The sequence below is a fragment of the Musa acuminata genome, chromosome BXJ2-9 (genome assembly GCF_036884655.1).
Source record: "Musa acuminata AAA Group cultivar baxijiao chromosome BXJ2-9, Cavendish_Baxijiao_AAA, whole genome shotgun sequence".
In the NCBI taxonomy this organism is placed as follows: domain Eukaryota; kingdom Viridiplantae; phylum Streptophyta; class Magnoliopsida; order Zingiberales; family Musaceae; genus Musa; species Musa acuminata.
This window is the reverse complement of record NC_088346.1, coordinates 127132-147374: the sequence shown is the minus strand read 5'-3', so window position 1 is coordinate 147374 and position 20243 is coordinate 127132. Positions and strand designations below refer to the sequence as shown.

The following is a 20243-nucleotide window of genomic DNA, read 5'->3' as shown; positions in this document are numbered from 1 at the left end:
CCGTCCTATTAAGAAAACTTCTCTAATATCAACTGTTAGAATTGTCGAAACACCAAAAGAGGAAGAAAAGAAAAAAAAGAAATGAATTAATACTTTCAAAATGAAGAAATGATACAAAAATTTATTCAATGAAACCGATATCGAAAATATGTTTAACTTAGAATATAAGTAAGTATAATAAATAATTAAATCAGTAAACTTAATCAAAGGTTTCACGGGACTGAACAAATTGAACAGATTGATATTCAGAAAAAAAAAAAAGAACAATCGAAGTTCACCTTTTAGCAGCGTGGCCAAATGACAAGCGGCCACAAAATTGGAACAATGGGAAATAAACTCAGCCTTTGTGTTTTTCACAAAGTTAACAAGATGAGGCTGAAGACAAGTGATGATGGCAATTTGCAAGCAAATTTATTGGTACACAGGTGATAAACTTTAACGTAAACTTGGAATGCCCATATATTGTCCATATTTCCTATCTGCAGCTTCAAAATTGTCAAAAGTCTCACTGATGGTGGGAAACCATTCACTTCGAGTGGAACTTTCCACTGACGGATTCATAGCTTGGAACATGGATAACTACAAGAAAGGTAACAAGTAATTAGGAATGGAGTGGTAACACGATAAGAAACAAAGTCCATTTTGATCTTTTTAACATACCATCACCCCAAGATGCCATTGTAAGTGGTGAAGAGATGATCTTTTCCGTAATGGTGGTAATATCTTTGAGAGTTACTTTATCAATGGCTTTTAAGAAATGCTCAATTGGTTTCCTGCCAAGGTCAAGACAAAAAGGAAGATGAGCTACAAATAAAAACATGGTAGTGTTTGTCATCTCAGGACATTATTCTATGCCATTGTTGACCTCCTGAATTTTAGAGGATAAAAAAAAACTCATCTTCCTGAACAAATAGTTGGAAGACAGCATTCTAGATTTAATTCTCAGAAACGGTGTTTCCAGATTCAATACTTATACTATGTAATATATTATTCTGATGAGAAGAAACTACTCAGGCAAACAGATTGAAAAATGGCAAGATTTCACTAGACAACAATAGTCAGGCTGCTGGGGAATCTTAAACTGTTTGACCTACTGCATACATGTATTTGTGTTGACTGGGGAAGGTTTTAAACATGGTTTGACATACCACCCAATGCAATATGAAATAGTGCCAGTACACAGACAGGCTAGTTTCAGATGGTACGCTGTTATGGAAGCATACGGAGCATGACAGCTACCGACCATATTGGTCCCCTCTCAGGCCAAATCGGGTCCCAAAGGTCAACTTGATTGTTGATTGTTGGGTCTTATTTTGGCCCTTCAAATCCTCCTCCCTCCCTGCTCTTTCACCCACTCGTTCAATTTTTCAACTTACCTAGAATTTCTGTTCATTTATGTCTTACACACACATTATTCTTATCTAAATATAATTTATATACCAAGAAATTAGTACAACCCTGAAGTGTACCGGTCTGAATAACAAATGATATGGCCCATCGGCATGAGATGACATCCCTTGGTTTTAAAAATTTTAACTGTGAGCAATGATTATACATAATAGCAAACTTATTTGTTTTAATTTTTCAGTAGGAAGTAACATGCATTAAAGACCTACGTTTATGTGACTCAACTAAATCTTTGAGTCACAGTTTCTGTAATCATTCAGACCAATCAAATCCATCACGCTCAAGCCTATTCATGTCAGATATAATACTGCCCATACTGGTTCGAAGTCTAGGAATGCAAGTAACCATGTTGTATGTTTTGAGAGGAAAACCTCTTATCCTAATGGAACTCCTTCAACTACACTTTGTTTACCTAGTTATTTCTAGCATTTTCTCAAGATTGTCCTTCATTTGGCAAAGAATCAGAAGGATACTAATAGAAAGTATGTCCCTGCATGAAGAAACTTCCAATACATGGCAGTCAAGTTGGGAACTTGATAAAATAGAGGAAGCTTGCTCAAGAAAAATTTGATAGAATGCCATGTTGTGACACATTATTGTCATTAGTATGCAATCATTGTTTATTACTGAGCTATTGGTAAGGATGCGATATAGGTGTTGCATATGCATGGCAAGATTGACATTAAATAGGCTTTACAAGGCAACTTATCCAATTGATACTTTCCAAAATGAAAATGTCATTGTTAATTGTTATCCTTAGATTAACTATATTAAGCTCTGCATAAAAGTCCATCCTTCTTAGATACATCCCAGTTATGTCGAAAGCATGAAATTATAACTCACAAAATTTTCTTATGACTTGTTACAGTTTCAGGTCAAAATAAATTATTTTTTCATGTAAATTACTTTTTATTAAGACAATGAAAAAATATAGAGAAAAATTTACATATAATTTTTATTGATTTGGAGAAAGCCTACGATAGAGTTTATAAAGATTTATTATGGTAGATTTTAGAAAAAAATTTGTGTTCACTAATTGTATTGATGACAATTGATGTTGTCAAGGATATGTATGATGATCACTAATGTTTGAAATATAGAAAATTTTTCTAGCAAGTTTCCTATTAGTATAGGACTATAATCTACAGATCCATATTAAATCTTTTACTTTTTACATTAATAATGGATGAATTTATTAGACATTTACATGATAAACCTCCTTGGCAATGACGTACAAAATGGACGATAGATACCAATCCAAGCATGGACCAATACGCAAACCGCTTCCATTTCGAGCAATATAATCCAACTCAGGGAGAAATATAAAAGAAACTTAAAACAACGATGGGGCCCATCCAATTCAATATTAAAAAAGAAAAATAAATAGCAATTAGGGTTAAAAAACGTGAGCCTCTTCTCGCGAAGTCACTATCGCTATCGCTACAACCAATGTAGTTTGAAGTCGTCATCATTGCAACCAACGTCTTTCAATCGTACAGCACACTCCCATTTTTCTTAATTTCCTTCATTCCTCATCTTTTCTTTCCTTTCTTCTCTCTTCTCCTCTTCTTCCTTCCTCCACCACTTCCACTTCTTCGTTTTCTTTCTCCTCCTCCTCTACTACCTCCCTTTCTTCCTTTTTCTTCCTCCCTCCACTATGCTTTCCTATTCTTCTTCCCTTCTTCGTCTTTGAAACACGAATATATATGTCGACACACTAGTACTGATTAGTACATATCGATCCGATCTACGATCGATATAAGTCCCATCCATGATATGGCAATCCTTGCTCTCTAGTGTATGTTATTCTCTGATAATACTATCTTAGTTGATGAGAGTCGATGGAATTAATTTTAAACTTGAGTTATGGAGATAATCCTTAGAAACTAAAAGTGCCAATCAAGCTAACGATCGATATAGATTCGGTATACAATATGATAGTCCTTGCTCCCTGGTGTACATTATTTTCTGATGATATTATCCTAATTGATGAGACTATAAATGAAATTAATTTTAAACTTGAGTTTTGGAGACAATCCTCAGAAATTAAAGATTTTAGATTAAATAAAAATAAAACCAAATATATGACATGCAATTTTAGTAATACTAGAAATGGAGGATATAGTTAAGTTGAATGGGCCAAAAATTCCACTAAGTTTTAGATATCTTGGATCAATTATTCAATAAAAATAAAAAGATTGAAAAAGATATTATTCATAAAGTAAAGATAGGAAGATTAAAATGATGAGGGATGCCAGAAGTATTTTGTGATCATTGAATAACTTTGAGATTAAAAAAAAAATTACAAGATAATTATTAGACCAATAATGCTTTATGGATTTGAGTGTTGGATGACTAAAAAATAACATATACAAAAAGCTTATGTTGTTGAGATAAGAATGATAAGGTGGACAAGTGGAGTAACTATGAAAGATAGCAAAAACTATATATTAAAATTCGTGAACAATTAGGTATCGCTTCAAAGAAGATAAATTAAGTATTATTCAAGATGGTATGGACATGCCCTCGAGTAAGTGATGTGAGGAGAGATACATGAAGACCTAAAAAAATTTTAATACAACAACAACAAAGTCATAAATCCCAACTATTTAAGGTCGACTACATGATCTATCACCGTCAATGAGATCTATAAAAAAATCATATATCTAGTTAAGAGTCTTTAAGTCCTTATTTATAGTTTCTATTATCTCTATCTTTCCTCGTCCACTAACATTAATCATTTCACCACTTCTAACAATCACATCTAAGGTCTCATGAGCACATGTCCATACCATCTCAAACACTTCTCTATCATTTTATCCTATATCGAAACCAAGGTATGCAATACCGTACCGTACCGGTGTTTCGAGGTTGGCTCGGTACGATACGATACCGACGTACCGAGCAGTACACCAGGGCTTACTGAGCTATTTCCTTTTACTACAGCAATGTAGCACTACTAGAGTGTATTACTATAGCATTGTAGCATGGTCCATCCGGTAGCGAGTGGTCCACGTACTGGTACATACCGCCCGTACCGGGCGGTACCATTTGAAATTGCATACCATGATTGAAACGACACCAAATTATTCATGAATAAAAATGTCCATATCATCTTAAACGATTCTCTCTCGTTTTATTCTATAACGATACGATAGCTAATTATTCACAAATAAAAATATTCCTTTTCTTTTCTTGTAACTCCATACATTCACCTCAACATTTTGATCTCAACGACACAAACTTTTTATATATACGTTGTTTCTTAGCTACCCAACACTCGAATCCATAAAGTATTATTGATCTAACAACTATCTTATAAAATTATTCTTTTAATTTCAAAAGTATCTCATGATCACACAAGACTGCTAATGCCCCTCATCAATTTAACTATCATGTTTTACTCTATGAATTACATTTTCATCTCTCTATCTTGCTGAATAATTGATCCAAGATACTTAGAGGTCTTATCTAAAAAAACTCCTTTCCCTTCTAACTTAACTATATCCTTCTATTTTTTTCTATTATTACTAAAATTATATCTCATATATTCAGTTTTGGTCTGACTTAATTTAAAACATTTAGTTCTACGGATTACCTCCACAACTCAATATTATAATTAAATCCATCTAGACTATTCATCAAAGAAGATAATATCACTAACAAATAACATACATCAAGAAGGTCTATTTTGTAAATAACTAGTAAATTCATTATCGAAAAGATAAGGACTTAATATGGATACTTGATGTAATCCTATACTAATAGGAAATTCACTAAACACACTCTATGATTCGCTAACTACATTACCATATATATCCTTAATCACATCAACATAATTAGTAAATACCAAGGTATACAGTTTCGAATAATATCGCTCGTACCGGGCGGTACATACCGATCCGACAGTTGACCTGTACACGGACCGCCCGTTATCGAACGGTGTATATATATATTTTTTCTTTTTTTAAAGCGAAGTCACGTCGCCGAAAAAGGTGATGTCACCCCGTGTGGGAGAAGGATATATATATATATATATATATATATATATATATATAAAAAATACCGAGCGATATACCGAACGATATACCGCTCGATATATAGTATCGTACCGTACCGAGCGAATGTCGAAACACCGGTACGATACGATATTTCGAACCTTGGTAAATACACCTTTCTTTTTTAAAACTCAATAATAAATCTTCATGGACTCTATCGTAGACTTTCTCTAAATCAATAACAACCATATACAAATCTTTTTTTTCTATACTTTTTCATTAATTGTCTTAATAAGTAAATAACTTCTACTGTTGATTTTTCAAATACAAAACCAAATTAATTTTTGGAGATATTTATTTCAAGTCTTATTCTACTATCGATATATCTTTCTCAAAATTTAATAATATAACTTATGATTTTAATTCCTCTATAATTAGAATAGTTTGTATGTTACCCTTATTATTGTAAATTGACATTAAAAAACTCTTTCTCTATTCATTAGGTATCTTTCTAAATCTCATGATTTTGTTAAATAAGCTAGTTAACCAAGCTACTTCCTGATCTCCTAAACTTTTCCGAACCTCAATTGGGATGTCAACAAGTCCCACACTCTTAGCTATTTTCATTTTTTTAAGACATCTTTTACTTAATTTCATTATCATTAATAAGTATTATTTGATCTTCATCTTTAATGTATTGAATATTGAGTCCTTATACTTTCATTCTTTGACTTCAGAAATTTGATATATATCCTTTTCTCCATCTTTAGTACCTAATTTATTATAAAAATTATCATAAGCTATATATTTTGTCATACTAATGGCTCTTTTAGCCTCATTCTTATATTCTTTATATCTTTTAAAATTTTTATTTTTACAATTGTATCAATTTTTAAAATATAATCTTTTAGTAATAATTGCTTTCTAAATTTATTCCAGTGATTACAATAGGCGCTCAGGCGAGGCGAGGGCCAAGCGCCTCGCTTCATTTCCGCGCTTCAAAGAGGCACCGCCTGGGCGCTCGCCCGAGCCTAGGCGTCAGGCGCTTCGGGCAAGCGCCTGGGTTAAACTAGATGACCGAACCAGATTATTAGGTCTGGTTGGTCTCCGGTGCTTTAGTTGGTTCAATCGAACCAACTAAATCACCGATATCATGCTCCCTCTTGCGATTTCCCTGACTTCCCCAACCATAATACTCGCGATTTTACCGCCGAGATTTCTTCTCTGCTGTCGCTGCTCTCTGCTCGCCGCTGCCACAATCGCTGCTCGCTGCTACTGTCGTTGTTCCCGCTGTCGCTCACCGTTCCCGCTGCCGCTCACAGCTCCCGCTATCGCTCGTCGCTCCCGCTGCTGCCGCCGCTCACCGTTCTTGCTCCAACTACGACTATCAACGCCTCAGCAACCACGGTCTTCTCACACTCTTCTCACTATACTGTTAACAGTATATTAACAGTATATTGCTAACTGTATACTAATAATAGTATTTTTATTTATTAGATTAATAATATATTATTTTTATTTTAATACTATTAATTTTTATTTATTTAAAATTATTGTTTGGTTTCAGAATAAATGGCAAGTGTACAGAGCAACTCAATAGATTTGATGTAAAATTTTATTGTTTTGATTTTTAAGACCTTTTATTAATGTGACATTATGATTTTGTACCTGATTTTCTTAATTTAATAATATTTTTATTTAAATAATTATATTTATTAATTATATTATATATTTTTATATTTTAGCGCCTCGGGCAAGCGCCTAACGCCTCGGGCGTTTTTGGACCTTGGCGCCTAGTGCTTTTTAAATCACTGATTTATTCACACCACCACCAACTCTCTTAAAGCTATACTGTTCTCTTTAGTTATTTATACCACTCCCTTTAGTTTCACCAAAAATCTCCTTTATTAAGATCCTAATCTTATTAATCATCATATTACAAGTAATATTAACATTATCCCCATCTAAGTTCCAAGTCGTCTCCTTCATCCTATTCTTAAAAACCCATTATCATCTTTAAAATTCCACCATCTAATCCTACTAAAATTTTCTACTATCTTTTTCTTCTTTCAATTTTTTACAACAAATATCTAATAACATCAACCTATGTCTCGGTAGTAATAACTTTACATGTAACTCTATCTACCTTTTGAGTGAGAAAAAATGGCCACTCTTATAAGTAATCAAATGTTCATCCCTCTTCTTAAAGTGGGTATTTACATTTATAAGATCATATAAAGTTGCAAAATCTAAAATCCTTATTCTTTTCACATCTAGAATATTATTCTAAAGACATTTTAGAACTATCTCCAAATCTTTTCACATCTACAACATTATTCTTAGATTCTTATGAACAACAATTCGTACACCATTTTTTTTCAGCATACTAAATTTTAAATCTAATTCTATCAATCTCTTTAGATTTTTCCTTTACCAACTTATTGTTCTTCTAATCATATTTATTGTTCTTCTAATCATAGTATCTACCAATTCTAATCCCTTTCCTGAAATGTTTCTATATTCCAAGTTGCTATCATAATCGTTTATTCTTGAACTAACTTCTTTACTCGCATCAATATCCTAAAAAAATTTAATAAAAATTTTTACTCGCATCAATAAGTACTTTTAACATAACTAAATATATTAATATTTACATGTCTCACTGACAACAAAAGATCTATATAGCTAATCCCAAATAGTTGGCTACATATCTCTTAACTAAACTTGTTGTAAGTTACTTTTTAATTGATCTCCATAAACCTATACTAGTAAAGAGGATCCTTTTAGGAAACATTCCGCTTAGGTCGAGTTTATATATCCTCAACCTACATGGTGCATCTTTTGTTCAAGGAATGCTTATACTAAAACCATATAACACAAACTGCAAGAGTATGGCACACTTAGAACCTATTCAATGGCACAAGCTATGATACATTTGCATACTCCATTCTGGCTGCATCAGATTTCTTCAGTAATCTTACACAAACATTTCCATATTCACATCTACTGCTAATGTGACTGCAGCAATAAAAAACACCAAGTACATGCATGGTATGCAATTGTAACAACATCTAACTCCAGTACATCAAAAGTGATGGTTAAGGGCATACCTTTCTCCATAGGTCAAAATCTGTCGCCCAATATCTTCAGATGCTACCATCTGTAATTAAGACATTGTCCTGAATATGAGCACAAAAACAAAGCAATTCTCCAAAATCTTTCAAAGCGGTATCAAAAACATACTCTTGATTCCAGGTTCATCAACACTGCAGATTTGGTAGACTCTTTAGCTCGATCAAGCTGTAACTGATCAACTGTAGAAAAACATAAAAATAAAAGATAAATGCAGGCTTAAAAATAATAAGTACTATAAGATTAAGAGGGAACAACAGACCTTGTCCAGGAGTTGCAATTGCATGTAGTTCTCTTATAGCCAAATCAATAGCTTTAGAGACAAAATCTGAACTCTGGTTGATAACCACCAATTGTTAGTGATACTCTCAAAATGGAAGAAGATGAGAACATAAAGAGGCCATTTTGGTGATATAACTTTTTGAAGTCTAAATTGGCATTAAATAGAAACAAGCACACATGAAAACATCAGCCAGCGTAACTGAATCTGCAGAGATCATGTAGACAGATTTTTGTTGCTTAGTTTGTTTTATTAAGTATGTTATTATTGTTTATTATTTAGACAATATGCAAATGATATATAGGCATCCAAAATCTGCCATTTGGCAGTGCCAGGTTGATTTCCATACACCTGATGGCATTATTTAGAATAGGATGATTAAATATCAAAGTGAAACATCAGTTTGTCAGTCAGGTATCATAGAAACAGACGTTTCATTGAAAATGGGTGTACTGGAAAGTTATCTTTTACAGCTTTAACCAGAAGTATTTGAATGCATTGTCAATATTCCATGTATTTAAACAGAAACAATAAGTGGAAGCCATATTTTTGTTTGCTCATTGTATTTCACTTCTTACATGACTCTCTCCCCCACTAAGCCTAGAGTCCTATGCATGCTTAGTTTGGGCACTTCAGGAAATGCCTTTTTCTCCTTTCTTATTTACTTGAATGTAGCTTTTCTTCCCTTCTCTTTTGATCTTTTGTTTCTCTCCTTTTTTTTTATCTTCTTAGAACTTTTTCCCAGCTACCCTCTTCGATGGTGTCTTCACTGTAACCATCCTCTATGCTCCCCTTGTTGCCAAGGTATATACTTACTATCCGGGTGTTACACTATCATGACTTTGTCAACTCCTTAATCAAAGGTTTTTCTGCATTTTCCTTACCACGAGTAGCATGAAACTGTTGGCACTAGTGTTGTCAAGGCAGTGACAGCGTGCACTTAATGGAGATGGAAATGTGTCTCTCCCTAACTGCACCTATATTGTATCGTGTGACCTTCACATTGTGTCTTTCATCAAGCTCTCCCAATTTAGTGGCAAGCACTTTGATCGCTAGCCAATAGTCTTTGAAGCTGCTGCAGAACTTGAGCAAATACATCATCAGAAGCAGATGACGACATGGGTGCTTTTATCCAACGTATGTTATGTCGGTTGACAACTCCAGAGCCATGGTTATCCATATAAAAGATATCTAGTGCATCAATCACTTTCTCCTCTAATACCAGATCAATAGGACTTCACCCTCTTAACTAAGTTTTTCTACTTAGGGGAGCAAGACATCCAAGATCAAAACTAGGAAAATGAAATGAAAATTTTACTGCTATAAACTAACTTAAAAATTAGTAAAAGATGTCCATAGATGCTCTACTGGAACCTTATAATGTCTACTTGTATGAATTTTGCTACCCCAAACCCTCAAATCCTACTATTCTTTTGCGTTTTGGCAGCTGATAGACACCTTTGTTATTTTAAGATCTTTAATGCTCTGAAAAAAGGCAGGGACAGACATATAAAGTTAGGGCAGTAACTCCTGTTCAGCCTTAGATACCAACTGGGAGTTCAGGTAGCAGGAATCAGGAGTCCTGTCCACTTAACATAAGACCCTTGTTCAGCACCAAGCAGAGATGAAAGGCCATTGTCCTGCATCTAGCAGGAGTTTCAACTCCTTGTTTGATCAGGACAGGAAGTCACGAGCAAACTCCTATCATCCCAGTTTGGCTTCCAGCAGCAACCTAGTGCAGACAAGCGGGGACCGAGTCTAAGCTTGATATCCAGTGGTCTATCTGCATCGTAGTGATGTAATATGACATATAACTGAAACCAAATTACTGAAAGTAAAATTGATTCGACCCTAACAAGATTCAATCCTAAATCATATGAAGGACCAAAAAAGCAACCTGGCTGATTCCACTTCAGAAGTTTGAATCAGTTGCCCAAACGTACTATGAATTCTTCATTTCATGAACATAACGATTACTTCATCATAGTCAATACCATATGTTGTTCCACAGAGTGTTGTGCAGTATATGCTTAAGCAAGGGAAAGTGCTCAATTTTGTTCACTATAAAATCATAGCCAATGTTCACAACAGAACATATGTTATTAATAAACTCAACGTAACATCTAAGAATTACAATAAAGCATTTGAACTTTTGTTTGTTCATAGAAGCACAGTAGCAGATACTGAAGAGACAAATTAGTATAAAGACCAAATGCCCACACCGACAAATAAGTCTAGAGGATGTCATAAGAGGACAACAATGTCACGAAAACAATTGACAAATAAAATAATGACTCACAGTAGTGGCATGAATCCCAAATATGCCAGTATTGTTGTATATACTATTAAAAGCAGAGAATGACTGGATCTGTTGGTGTTCATTTAAGACACGAAGATCTGCAAAAAACATTATAGTTATAACTCAAAAGTCCAAACTTAGATGTTAGTGGATAAGAATAATATTGTGGCTCTTAGGTGAAAGAGTACATCAAATTTATAGATTAACTAAAAATTCAATGAAGCCAATGGAAGTATGAAATGGCAACCTAATAGGTAGATCAGCCAATAACACCAGATAATAAATATTGTTCACAACTTACATAGCCGAGAGTACATTCCTTTTCCAGGACCACCAGCAGAAAAAGAGTCTCCTCCTCCCATAAGCATCTGCAACAATATTAAAAAAAGAGATTTGTTCTGGACAATATCTAAACAACAATATTACAAGGTAGAAAAAATAACTGGTAAAAGCAGATAACAAGAACAGCAGGCTGAGCATCATCCCCAACTATGTGTGGAAAGTTCAGGATAAATTTGATTTGAACCTGAATCACTGTAAGTGTCATGGCATCCTTCTCTTGACGCCAACCACCAGGAACCTCAAAAGCAAGAGCAACATGTGTCTTCTGTTCTCAGACGGGGCGTTTCCAAAAGACAATTTAAACAAATGAATTAATGAATGAAGCTAAAATGGAAAAATATATTACATGAATAAAAAAATGAAATATGGTGTAGTACGAACATCAGAATCTGCTTGACATCTGTAGTCTCCACCAACATAAACAGACTTTGGCTCTTCAGGGCGAGGCACTATGGGAAGGTCTGATAACAGTGGTTCAGCAATTGATACCAACTCTTCATGCTCGACACCTGATGCCGCAAGCACCATTCTAGGAGCTGTATAGTTCTCCTAGAATTTCCACAAAACAATAATAAAGGAAAATGTCAGACAAGAAAACCATCACTATTTAAAATGTCAAAGGTGACAACTAGCTTGAAATTACCACAACAAACTCCTCCAAAGTAGTACTATTCAATCTGTTTATTGAAGATTCGGTAGCCATGAGAGGATTCGCTAATGCACCAGAATAACCAGCGGAATGAATAGCCTCCAAAAGCAAACCCTGGGGATTCTTTGAAATTTCTCCTATTTCTGCTTTTACTTTCTGCAACTGTATTGACAAGCCAAAAACAGATCAACAATTTCCACCAACAAAACCAGATATATGAATATCAGACACCAGAGAGTACCTGTTCATTAACTTCCCAATCTAGGAAAGCAGCATTTCTGACACAGTCAACTAGCACCTCTACCATTTCAGGCATGTAAGTCTTGAGAGCATCATAAGTATAACCCATCTGTTCACGAGAAGCAGATGCCATGACATTGCCTCCAATTGCTTCTACTTCACGCACAATGCGTAAATGGCTCCTGTTTGTTGTGCTTTTAAAAGCCATGAGCTCCAAGAGATGTGTAGCACCAAATGATAAGGGTGTTTCATACACAGAACCACAGTCAACATATAGCCCAAGCGAGACAGCTGGGTTCTGATAATTGAACCCAAACAAGTTCAATTAGATGAAAAGACAATTGTTGGGAAATAAACAAAGAAGACAACATTGAACATACTGGTGATGTTTCAGAGGCAATCTTGACACCATTTGGAAGAGTTGTGATCTTTGTCTTCCCTGGCTCTACATGGTCGGGTAAAGGTGGAGGAAGCATCACACCTGGAAGTGGGAAATCTAGAGGAGGAAGTTGACTAGACTGTTCTCCTGTAAGCCAGCTAAAGAAACCACCAGATGATCTTTTTGCAACACTCGTACTTGCATATCTAGTTGCACGTGCATGATGCTGATAAAGAAGTGACAATATTAAGATATGGTTAAAAATATCTGAAGAAGAGATAATGTTCAATAGAAATAAAAGTGAAAAACTAAACCATTTCCAATGTTTTATTTAACAGAGAGGTAGAATAAAATTACTATAGAATATGATGAAAATTCCATTAAACAAAAGGAGCATTAAAAGCAGTAAAAAACACATAATTAACTCGAAAGTTAGCTCTGTAACGCACATAAGTGACTCAAAAGTTAACTCCATAACTCTTCCATCATCAGTTTACTACAAAATTCCTAGTTTGAAAAGTGAACACATAGCTCAATAGCTTTCAAATTTCTCAGATGGAAGAAATTAATTATGAGAGCTTTGTTTCACACATAGTGAGAACCTTGAAGTAACAGATTCAATACAAAAATCAGTACATAAAGCCAAAAATTTCCACCTATGATTCTCTACTGCACCTTTTTGAAAGCTTTTTTAGCTATTAAATAGAAGTATCAATCAGTAATAAAAGGATTCAAAGAAAAACAAGCAAAGGGCATCCAAATGAACAAAAGCAATTTCAACTCTAATGATATAGAAGAGGCATAAATAAGGTCATTGTCACCCAAGCCCCATGTCTCATACAACAAGAAGTTTTGCTATAGATATTCAGAAAACAACATTGTTTCAGAAAAACTGTGACTCATGTTGACACCTTGAGCTGAACTTTAAAGAAGGTTGACTAACTTAAGGATCAGAATCAATTGTGGCAATATTTATTGTGCAAGGAATTTATACATTCCTCAAAGGCTTATGCTTTATGTCTATCTCAGGATATTCTTTCCAGTTTGTGCTTCCGAATGTCCCATGCAGAAAAGTTCAGACAAAAGTGACATGAACAGCAACAGTATCATGTTATGCAGATGTTTTCTTCTGATGCTTCCATTTTTTAACTTCAGGTTTCAGCTTCCTCCAGATCATTCTCTAAAAAGCATTATTAATAGGATAAGGAAGACAAGAAAAATATATAATAGCCTACAATGTTAGAACTCACAAAACAAAATTTACACAAAAAATGAACCTCCATGCATACCCCGCACATAAGCTAGAAAGTAAATTCACCACATTTTTCTCCTACACATCAACCAAAAACAAGTCACTCTTTCAATCAAGTTTAAACCAAGTCCAGTAAGCAGCCATCCACTCATACCACATCCACAGATACCCAAGCCCAACATCTCATCTGATTCAACTATGCTCCATGTCACGCAAAAAAGAAAATCATCTTGACCAGCTTTTGATTAATCAACCATGATCCAAACTTCTCTACTATAATCAAACTGATATCAATTATCAATGTTATGATTGACTATTATCACTTGAGACAAATACAACCTATGAAATTGTACAACCACGATCCATCTCTTCTACGGATGGCAAGCTGATGAATCTCTATCCTCGAAATGAAGGAAACCCATAAAACACCAAGTGCACCTAAGGAAACAAAAAGCTCGAAGATCATTTGCTAACCCCACCAAGTAGGCCAGAATGCGCGTGCGTGTATATAGACTTGAAAATGAGAAGTCATTTCTCCGTCTTCAGAAATTCAATCAGAAACCACATTTTGGTCAGAACGAGGCCATGAACAAGAACAAAATCCAGGAAATAACGCATCAGAACAGAAGATCGCGACAACCGGTAGCAATTACACAGCGGAAACGAAATGTTAGGGTTAGGGTTTCTGCCCCGGAGGACAAACCTCTAGTGCCCTGAGGCGCGAAACTGCAACTCGGTACATGATCGTATCGTAGTGGGAGAGGTTTCGCCTTCGCCCTGACCAGGATCGAGGGGCGGCGGAGACAAGATACAAGCGAGGCGAGGTGAGGAAGGGGCAGTCACCGAGTGTGTGGCTTTATACTCCCGTGGAGACGAAAAAAAGGAGGCAATCTTAACGCCGTTACTCAGTGCCCCTTCTGATTCGAGACTTATATTCTGTAGCACAGCAATGGCAGACGTCGTTGTTGACGGCGTTACCTTGTTTGCCCGGTTCGGCCGATTCGATCCAACATATTTTTACTTTAACAGGACATTCTTGTTGCCCACCTCACGAGCCTACATGTATAATATATTTTTATTTTACGCATTAATAGAGGTTTTTGTCTGGAAAACCAAAACAACAATGTCCTGTTAATTTGTGTGTTGATGTTGCATTAATCCATATTGAAATATTAAATTATTAAGTTATTTTTAAAAAATAATAATAAATAACAAAAACATCGAATTATATTAATTTACTTAGAAATGAGATAACTGTTTACTGTTAACCATGGAAAACCCATGGGCCTAATTATGGGTTAATATGGGCTTGTTTATGTAGGCCGGCCCATATACAACAGTATATTATGATGTGAACCGAGCGAGGTTGACAGATGCGATCGCAAAGTTGACTTCTTTTCTCTCGTTCGTCCACCGTCGGCATCATTCAACAGTGTGCGAGTTGTGAGAGAGAGAGAGACAGAGATGGGGAGGGGAGGGCGAGCACGGCAGAACGCGATGAGGGCGGGCCTGGTGGTGGTGGGAGCCGTAGCGTTCGGCTACCTCTCCTTCCAAGTGGGTTTCAAGCCCTACCTCGAGCGTGCACAGGAAGCCTTGGACCGACTCCACCAAGGACACCCCAGCGATGGAGACAATCCGACGTCGCCTCCCGGTGCTTCTTCTGTCGATGTCCCTCGAAATGGCGCTCTGTAACAAGGGAAAACGCTCCCAAATCCCATCATTTGTTTGTTCCTCATTTGCGATATCTTGATGAACTGTGATTTCACTTTGACCAGTCTTTTGTCGACGTAACCTTCTATTTATCTGGCAGTAAATCGAAACATTTGCTTTTTTCTGCTGTAATTTCTCATTTTGTTCATAAAAAAAAAGTATCTACTTTATGAATGAATAGCTGAAAATTGCTAAATTTATTATTTTGCAACTTGGGGATTATTTCGAGTCAACGCAAGAATTGGTTAGGGATTACTTGGGGATTTACTTGATGTCATCACATGTGAAGGATGTGAGATACCGATACCATCTCATCTGGGATGACAAGAGAGTTGGAATTAGCATGATTTTTTGTGGGACACAAAATTCCTGATTTCAAAAATAAATGACTGTTTGAGGAATAAATATAGCTGGTAACTTTATTTTGTTTCTTATCAATCCTGCCACTGTATTATTGTTGGCTGAAGTCTTGGTAAGTAGAAGAATGGAATGGACCATCAACCTTTTAAGCTATAGTCTTGACGGGTCAAGGGAAATTATATTGTCATAAGATTGCTGATGCATATTGGCAATGCAAAGGTTTGGATATTATTGTAATATTTTCATTTATTGTGTTACGAGGGAGAAGGGGGGCCAAGAAAGTACACGAATTAGCCAGAGTGAATAGGGGAAGTGTAGTAATAAATGCAGATCATGAAGCTGATTAATGATCATTGTCACTTCTAACATGTCAGAAGAGTAGGGTTAAGGTTTAAACAGAAAAATATTTCAAACATCTTGATATACTGGTTGGCACACGACTACTATCTATATTTATGGCATCTAGGTGAATTATTTAATTTCTAATGAGTAATAGAAGCTGGCAAGTGATATTACTAGAATGGAAGCAAACCTAAACCTGTGAAATGTAATTGCAGGAAATTTTATACACTTTGTGGATGTCATCATATTCATAAATAATTTACCTTGGATCTTTTCAACTTGGGCAGGTCATAGCAATACTTGGCAAATGTCTTGCAGCATGTAAATATTCCAGCAAGAATCCACAATAAAAACACCAGGTTGCTTTCAATGATAACCTGTAGCATTGGTGCTTTCTGCCTAGACTCTACCACCATCTGATGTGTTCTTGCATTTCATCTCATCATGACCAATCCTGTTCTTTTATTATTTTTCTCAACCACAAACAGGCAATATAGCATGTTACTTTCTATTGCACTTATGAGCTACAATGCAAAGTTGAAAAATGCTAATATGAATAGTTTGGCAATTTGATAGATGTGATTGCCCTATATTTATTTTGGAAGACATATTTAGTGGACTACAGCTGTTTCAGTGGAGTGCAATTTGATAGAAAACACATTCTTTATTTTGAAAAGGTATCTCTATGATGTGATTTTGGTACAGTCCTTTTTATCTTAAAAGTACTTATTCTCTAATATCTATTTGAGGAGTTGCTTTGACATTGGAATATGTAGTTTTGGTTGTGCCAGCCCAGAATACAATAGTAAATTGGTGATCTCAGTTTTGTTTCCTGATTGTGGCCACTACATTATCTTTATAGCTTTAAGTCGTTCTACTGATATGTATTACATGCTTCATGTAAATGCGAATTACCATGCTTAAGCTTTGAGATTTTTGCTAGTTGGTTTGAGACTATTCTACTATGTGAAGACTTCAAACCATAATTCTTTCCAGTAATCATGTTGGAAATATTTGGTGATCTCCTTACTTTCATGAAGATGAAGGATCGTGAATTTGCTTCAATGATTCTGTGATTTATCATTTATTTGCTTGTGTTCTCATGAATTTTTTTGGTGCTTCCTACAGGTTCACTTGACTTTTTTTAAAGATGCCATTGATGATAAGAGTCTTGAAAAAAATGATCCTGTGAATGATATTTACCCGAGATGTGGATTTGTTTTGTTGTAATGCATGCATCTTCACCTTCTTTTTCCTCTCCTCCTCCTTTCAATCACATTTAGCAGCAGCGGCAACAGTTCAGTCCCAGTGGTAGCAGTAAAGGAGGTTCAGCAGTAGTAGTAGGTGGCATAGGAATCCTGTAAATAAGCATTGACCTTAAAACAGTGTCTTAGCTATCTGCTGAGGATATTTAGAAATAAATACTTCTCTTTTCTTTTCTTTTTCTTCTATTCTGCCTCCAACCAGAGAAGCAGATTTATGAATGACAGTGGGCCAGCAGGATACCACCTTAAGCCTTTATGAAATGGGGAATTATAGAATACTTTCAGGATCTGTGCTGATGGAAGCATCCTTGGCATTGCTTTTAAAGCATCGAATAATGTCTCCTTGTCAAACTCTAGCGAATCTCAAATATTCTGCCATAGCATCAGGCAAGGTATCCATCCATAGTCCCAACTTTTCTCATGTCCAGAAAGTAATTCATAATGGTTTGTTTATGTGAAATGTTTAGTATTGTCTTACTTTGAGCTAAATGGTGAAAAGGATTCATAAAGTTGATCCCAACTAGTTGGAATTCAACCTTGTTTTGGTTGTTATTGTTTTTATGTACATATGTAATATGCATAATTAGATAAACTCCTGTTCTAAATGCATAAAATCTCATATGTGGATACGTCAGTCTTCTTGGTGATGGTAGCAAGAACATGAACTCTTAGCCTGAGCATTTGCATCCAAACTCAAATGAATTATGTGTTAACCACCTATTTGTAGGCCAAGGGCCAAGCTAGCAGGATCTTGTGGATAAGCAACAATCTGTAGGCAGTTAGTTCCCTTTGCACAATATATACTAATGGATAAGAGAGATTTTTATTTCAAGCACCTCCAATGGAATTTGAAACAACATCGAAGTCTGAAAATTTTGGAACTCATCATTCGATAGCAACATTGTACAAATCATAGAAAACAAAGAACTTCATAACCACTAGACAAATAGAAACATGACACAAGAATTGCTCCCATCTGAACATCAACTGTATATGAATGGATTTTAACGAGGACATGGATTTTTCTGTGCAGGGACAGGAGTTGGTTTGCTGCTACCAAGAAGGCTGCTGCTGCTTTTTGACATCAGAGAAGCACAAGAAGAAGGTATTTTGGGAGCATTCTTTGATATGGTCTTGCTACATGACCCGGGAGCATGATCAGACTTCTGGCTCGCATCCATTCCTGCTGCATAACTCTTGCACGGCTTTATCTTCCTTCTGCATGGAGTCTCCTTCTTTGGCAGATCCTCGATGCTGCTAACCACAGACAGTGATGTGTAGGACTGTGATTTGCCTTGATAGTACTTGGACAGCCCTCTCCTGCAATTTCATCAAAACTTGTTGAGATGAAGCAGAAGGTAAGACTTATTCTTGTGAATGCTGTGTGGTCTGAGCTTTAGTGGCCAGTTCTATGTAACTTTCAGATCCTTGAAACTTATCAGTTTATGGACAGACTCTTTCAGATACTCACTTGATGGGTAGCTGCTCCATGAGTGAAGATAGTTCATATAGAGGTCCATTTGAATTCATCTTTGGTGGCAGCCAGGATGACTCGGCTGATGGTGAGGAAGAAGCTGCTCCTTCTGTGGAGTCATCATTGTCGTCGCTGTCATCAGAGTTACTCGGAAAGGAGTCAGAATTGAATAGCTCTTCATCATAGCTTTGCTTGAGACCTTCACCCATGTACAAACTTAGAGATGGCTTTTTGCTGGTTATGGAAGAACTTCTGAAATGGTTTGAAGGATGTAGACGCTTTCTTTCTGGTTTATTTCTCTCTCTTAACAATGTCATCTGAGTCCAATCACTGGTATACCACAATATATAGCTCAAGGCTTTAATGCTCCCAGGGAAATTCTGTGTGTTTGTGGTTATTCTGAATTGTGACCACAGTACCTTGTTACTATCAAGTATGTGGATGGAATCCATGGCCTTTTTCTAGTTCGTTTCCCTTGTGCAGCTCATTAGGTAAGACTCAAAAACTGGTCAATTTGTGAAGACATCGCCAGGTCACATGATGAGTTTACTTCATTCACCAGGGTTACATTGAGGTGGTGGTTAAGGTGTGGTGCCCCTTTTGCCATTGTCACTCCTGGTTTCAAGGATTCCTCATTATCTCTCTCTTATTTGGGTTGTAATGGATAAGTTCTTTGCCGTAGGATTCATCCATATCCTTTCTTGTATGCCTCTCTCTCTCTCTCTCTCTCTCTCTCTTTCCCACTTTACCCAGCCTTTGTCCTGCCAATTGCCATGGATTGATGTCAGGCATGATGTCAGGCATCAATTTTCCAAGGACAACTTTAGTGGGCATGTCCCCCTGAGATAAGTCAGCTGTCCAATTTGGCAGTTGATTCTTCATCCATCTTCAACCTTAATTAGTGGAATCAGAGGAAGGTCAGATTGACGGGAGAGGGGGCCCAAAGAGAGCAATTTGTCCCACAGAATAGGTTGTCAACAAGTGTGCGCTGTGGAAGACAAATTCCATGGTCTCCTTCCTCGAGCTACCAGTCTTTTTCCTTGTGCAAACTAACTGGAAGTCACCAAAGCTCAACTCAAGTATGTCAGCCTCTTTTCTTTTGTGTCTACCAGCT

At 36.1% G+C, this 20243-nt stretch overlaps 2 protein-coding genes and 1 long non-coding RNA gene across 4 annotated transcripts; 1 reads left to right on the top strand and 2 right to left on the bottom strand.

Annotated features, from left to right (window-relative positions):
- Positions 1-221: 221 nt before the first annotated feature.
- Positions 222-14844, bottom strand: LOC135622233 (mitochondrial-processing peptidase subunit alpha-like). The gene is made up of 13 exons (XM_065123878.1): positions 14682-14844; positions 12728-12952; positions 12349-12645; positions 12102-12269; positions 11840-12007; positions 11643-11723; positions 11418-11484; positions 11117-11214; positions 8800-8872; positions 8649-8719; positions 8516-8565; positions 661-773; positions 222-579 (listed from the first exon to the last, which is right to left on the bottom strand). The coding sequence occupies exons 1-13, from the start codon at positions 14718-14720 to the stop codon at positions 527-529; spliced, it is 1503 nt and encodes a 500-aa protein (XP_064979950.1). The 5' UTR covers positions 14721-14844; the 3' UTR covers positions 222-526.
- A 521-nt stretch (positions 14845-15365) lies between these two features.
- On the top strand, positions 15366-19593 carry LOC135622232 (uncharacterized). 2 transcript variants are annotated; one of them, XR_010491015.1, is made up of 4 exons: positions 15366-17067; positions 17519-18047; positions 18689-19013; positions 19109-19593. It is a non-coding gene; the product is annotated as an uncharacterized LOC135622232 (long non-coding RNA). The 2 variants fall into 2 exon arrangements; XR_010491014.1 differs by having other exon boundaries at positions 15366-18047.
- On the bottom strand, positions 18457-19338 carry LOC135622231 (protein OXIDATIVE STRESS 3-like). The gene is made up of 2 exons (XM_065123877.1): positions 19127-19338; positions 18457-18975 (listed from the first exon to the last, which is right to left on the bottom strand). Exons 1-2 carry the CDS (start codon positions 19336-19338, stop codon positions 18660-18662), a joined length of 528 nt encoding a protein of 175 aa, XP_064979949.1. The 3' UTR covers positions 18457-18659.
- Positions 19594-20243: the final 650 nt, after the last annotated feature.

What these genes read in the sequence shown, in the direction of transcription:
- LOC135622233 (XM_065123878.1), bottom strand. Translation starts at nt 14,720, where the DNA reads ATGTACCGAGTTGCAGTTTCGCGCCTCAGGGCACTAGAG. An exon ending in TGACACTTACAGTGATTCAG is followed by an intron (nt 11,485 to 11,642) that starts GTTCAAATCAAA and finishes ATATTGTTGCAG; the next exon opens with ATGCTTATGGGAGGAGGAGA. An exon ending in AATTGCAACTCCTGGACAAG is followed by an intron (nt 8,720 to 8,799) that starts GTCTGTTGTTCC and finishes GTTTTTCTACAG; the next exon opens with TTGATCAGTTACAGCTTGAT.
- LOC135622231 (XM_065123877.1), bottom strand. Translation starts at nt 19,338, where the DNA reads ATGGGTGAAGGTCTCAAGCAAAGCTATGATGAAGAGCTATTCAATTCT. An exon ending in ATGGAGCAGCTACCCATCAA is followed by an intron (nt 18,976 to 19,126) that starts GTGAGTATCTGA and finishes ATGAAATTGCAG; the next exon opens with GAGAGGGCTGTCCAAGTACT.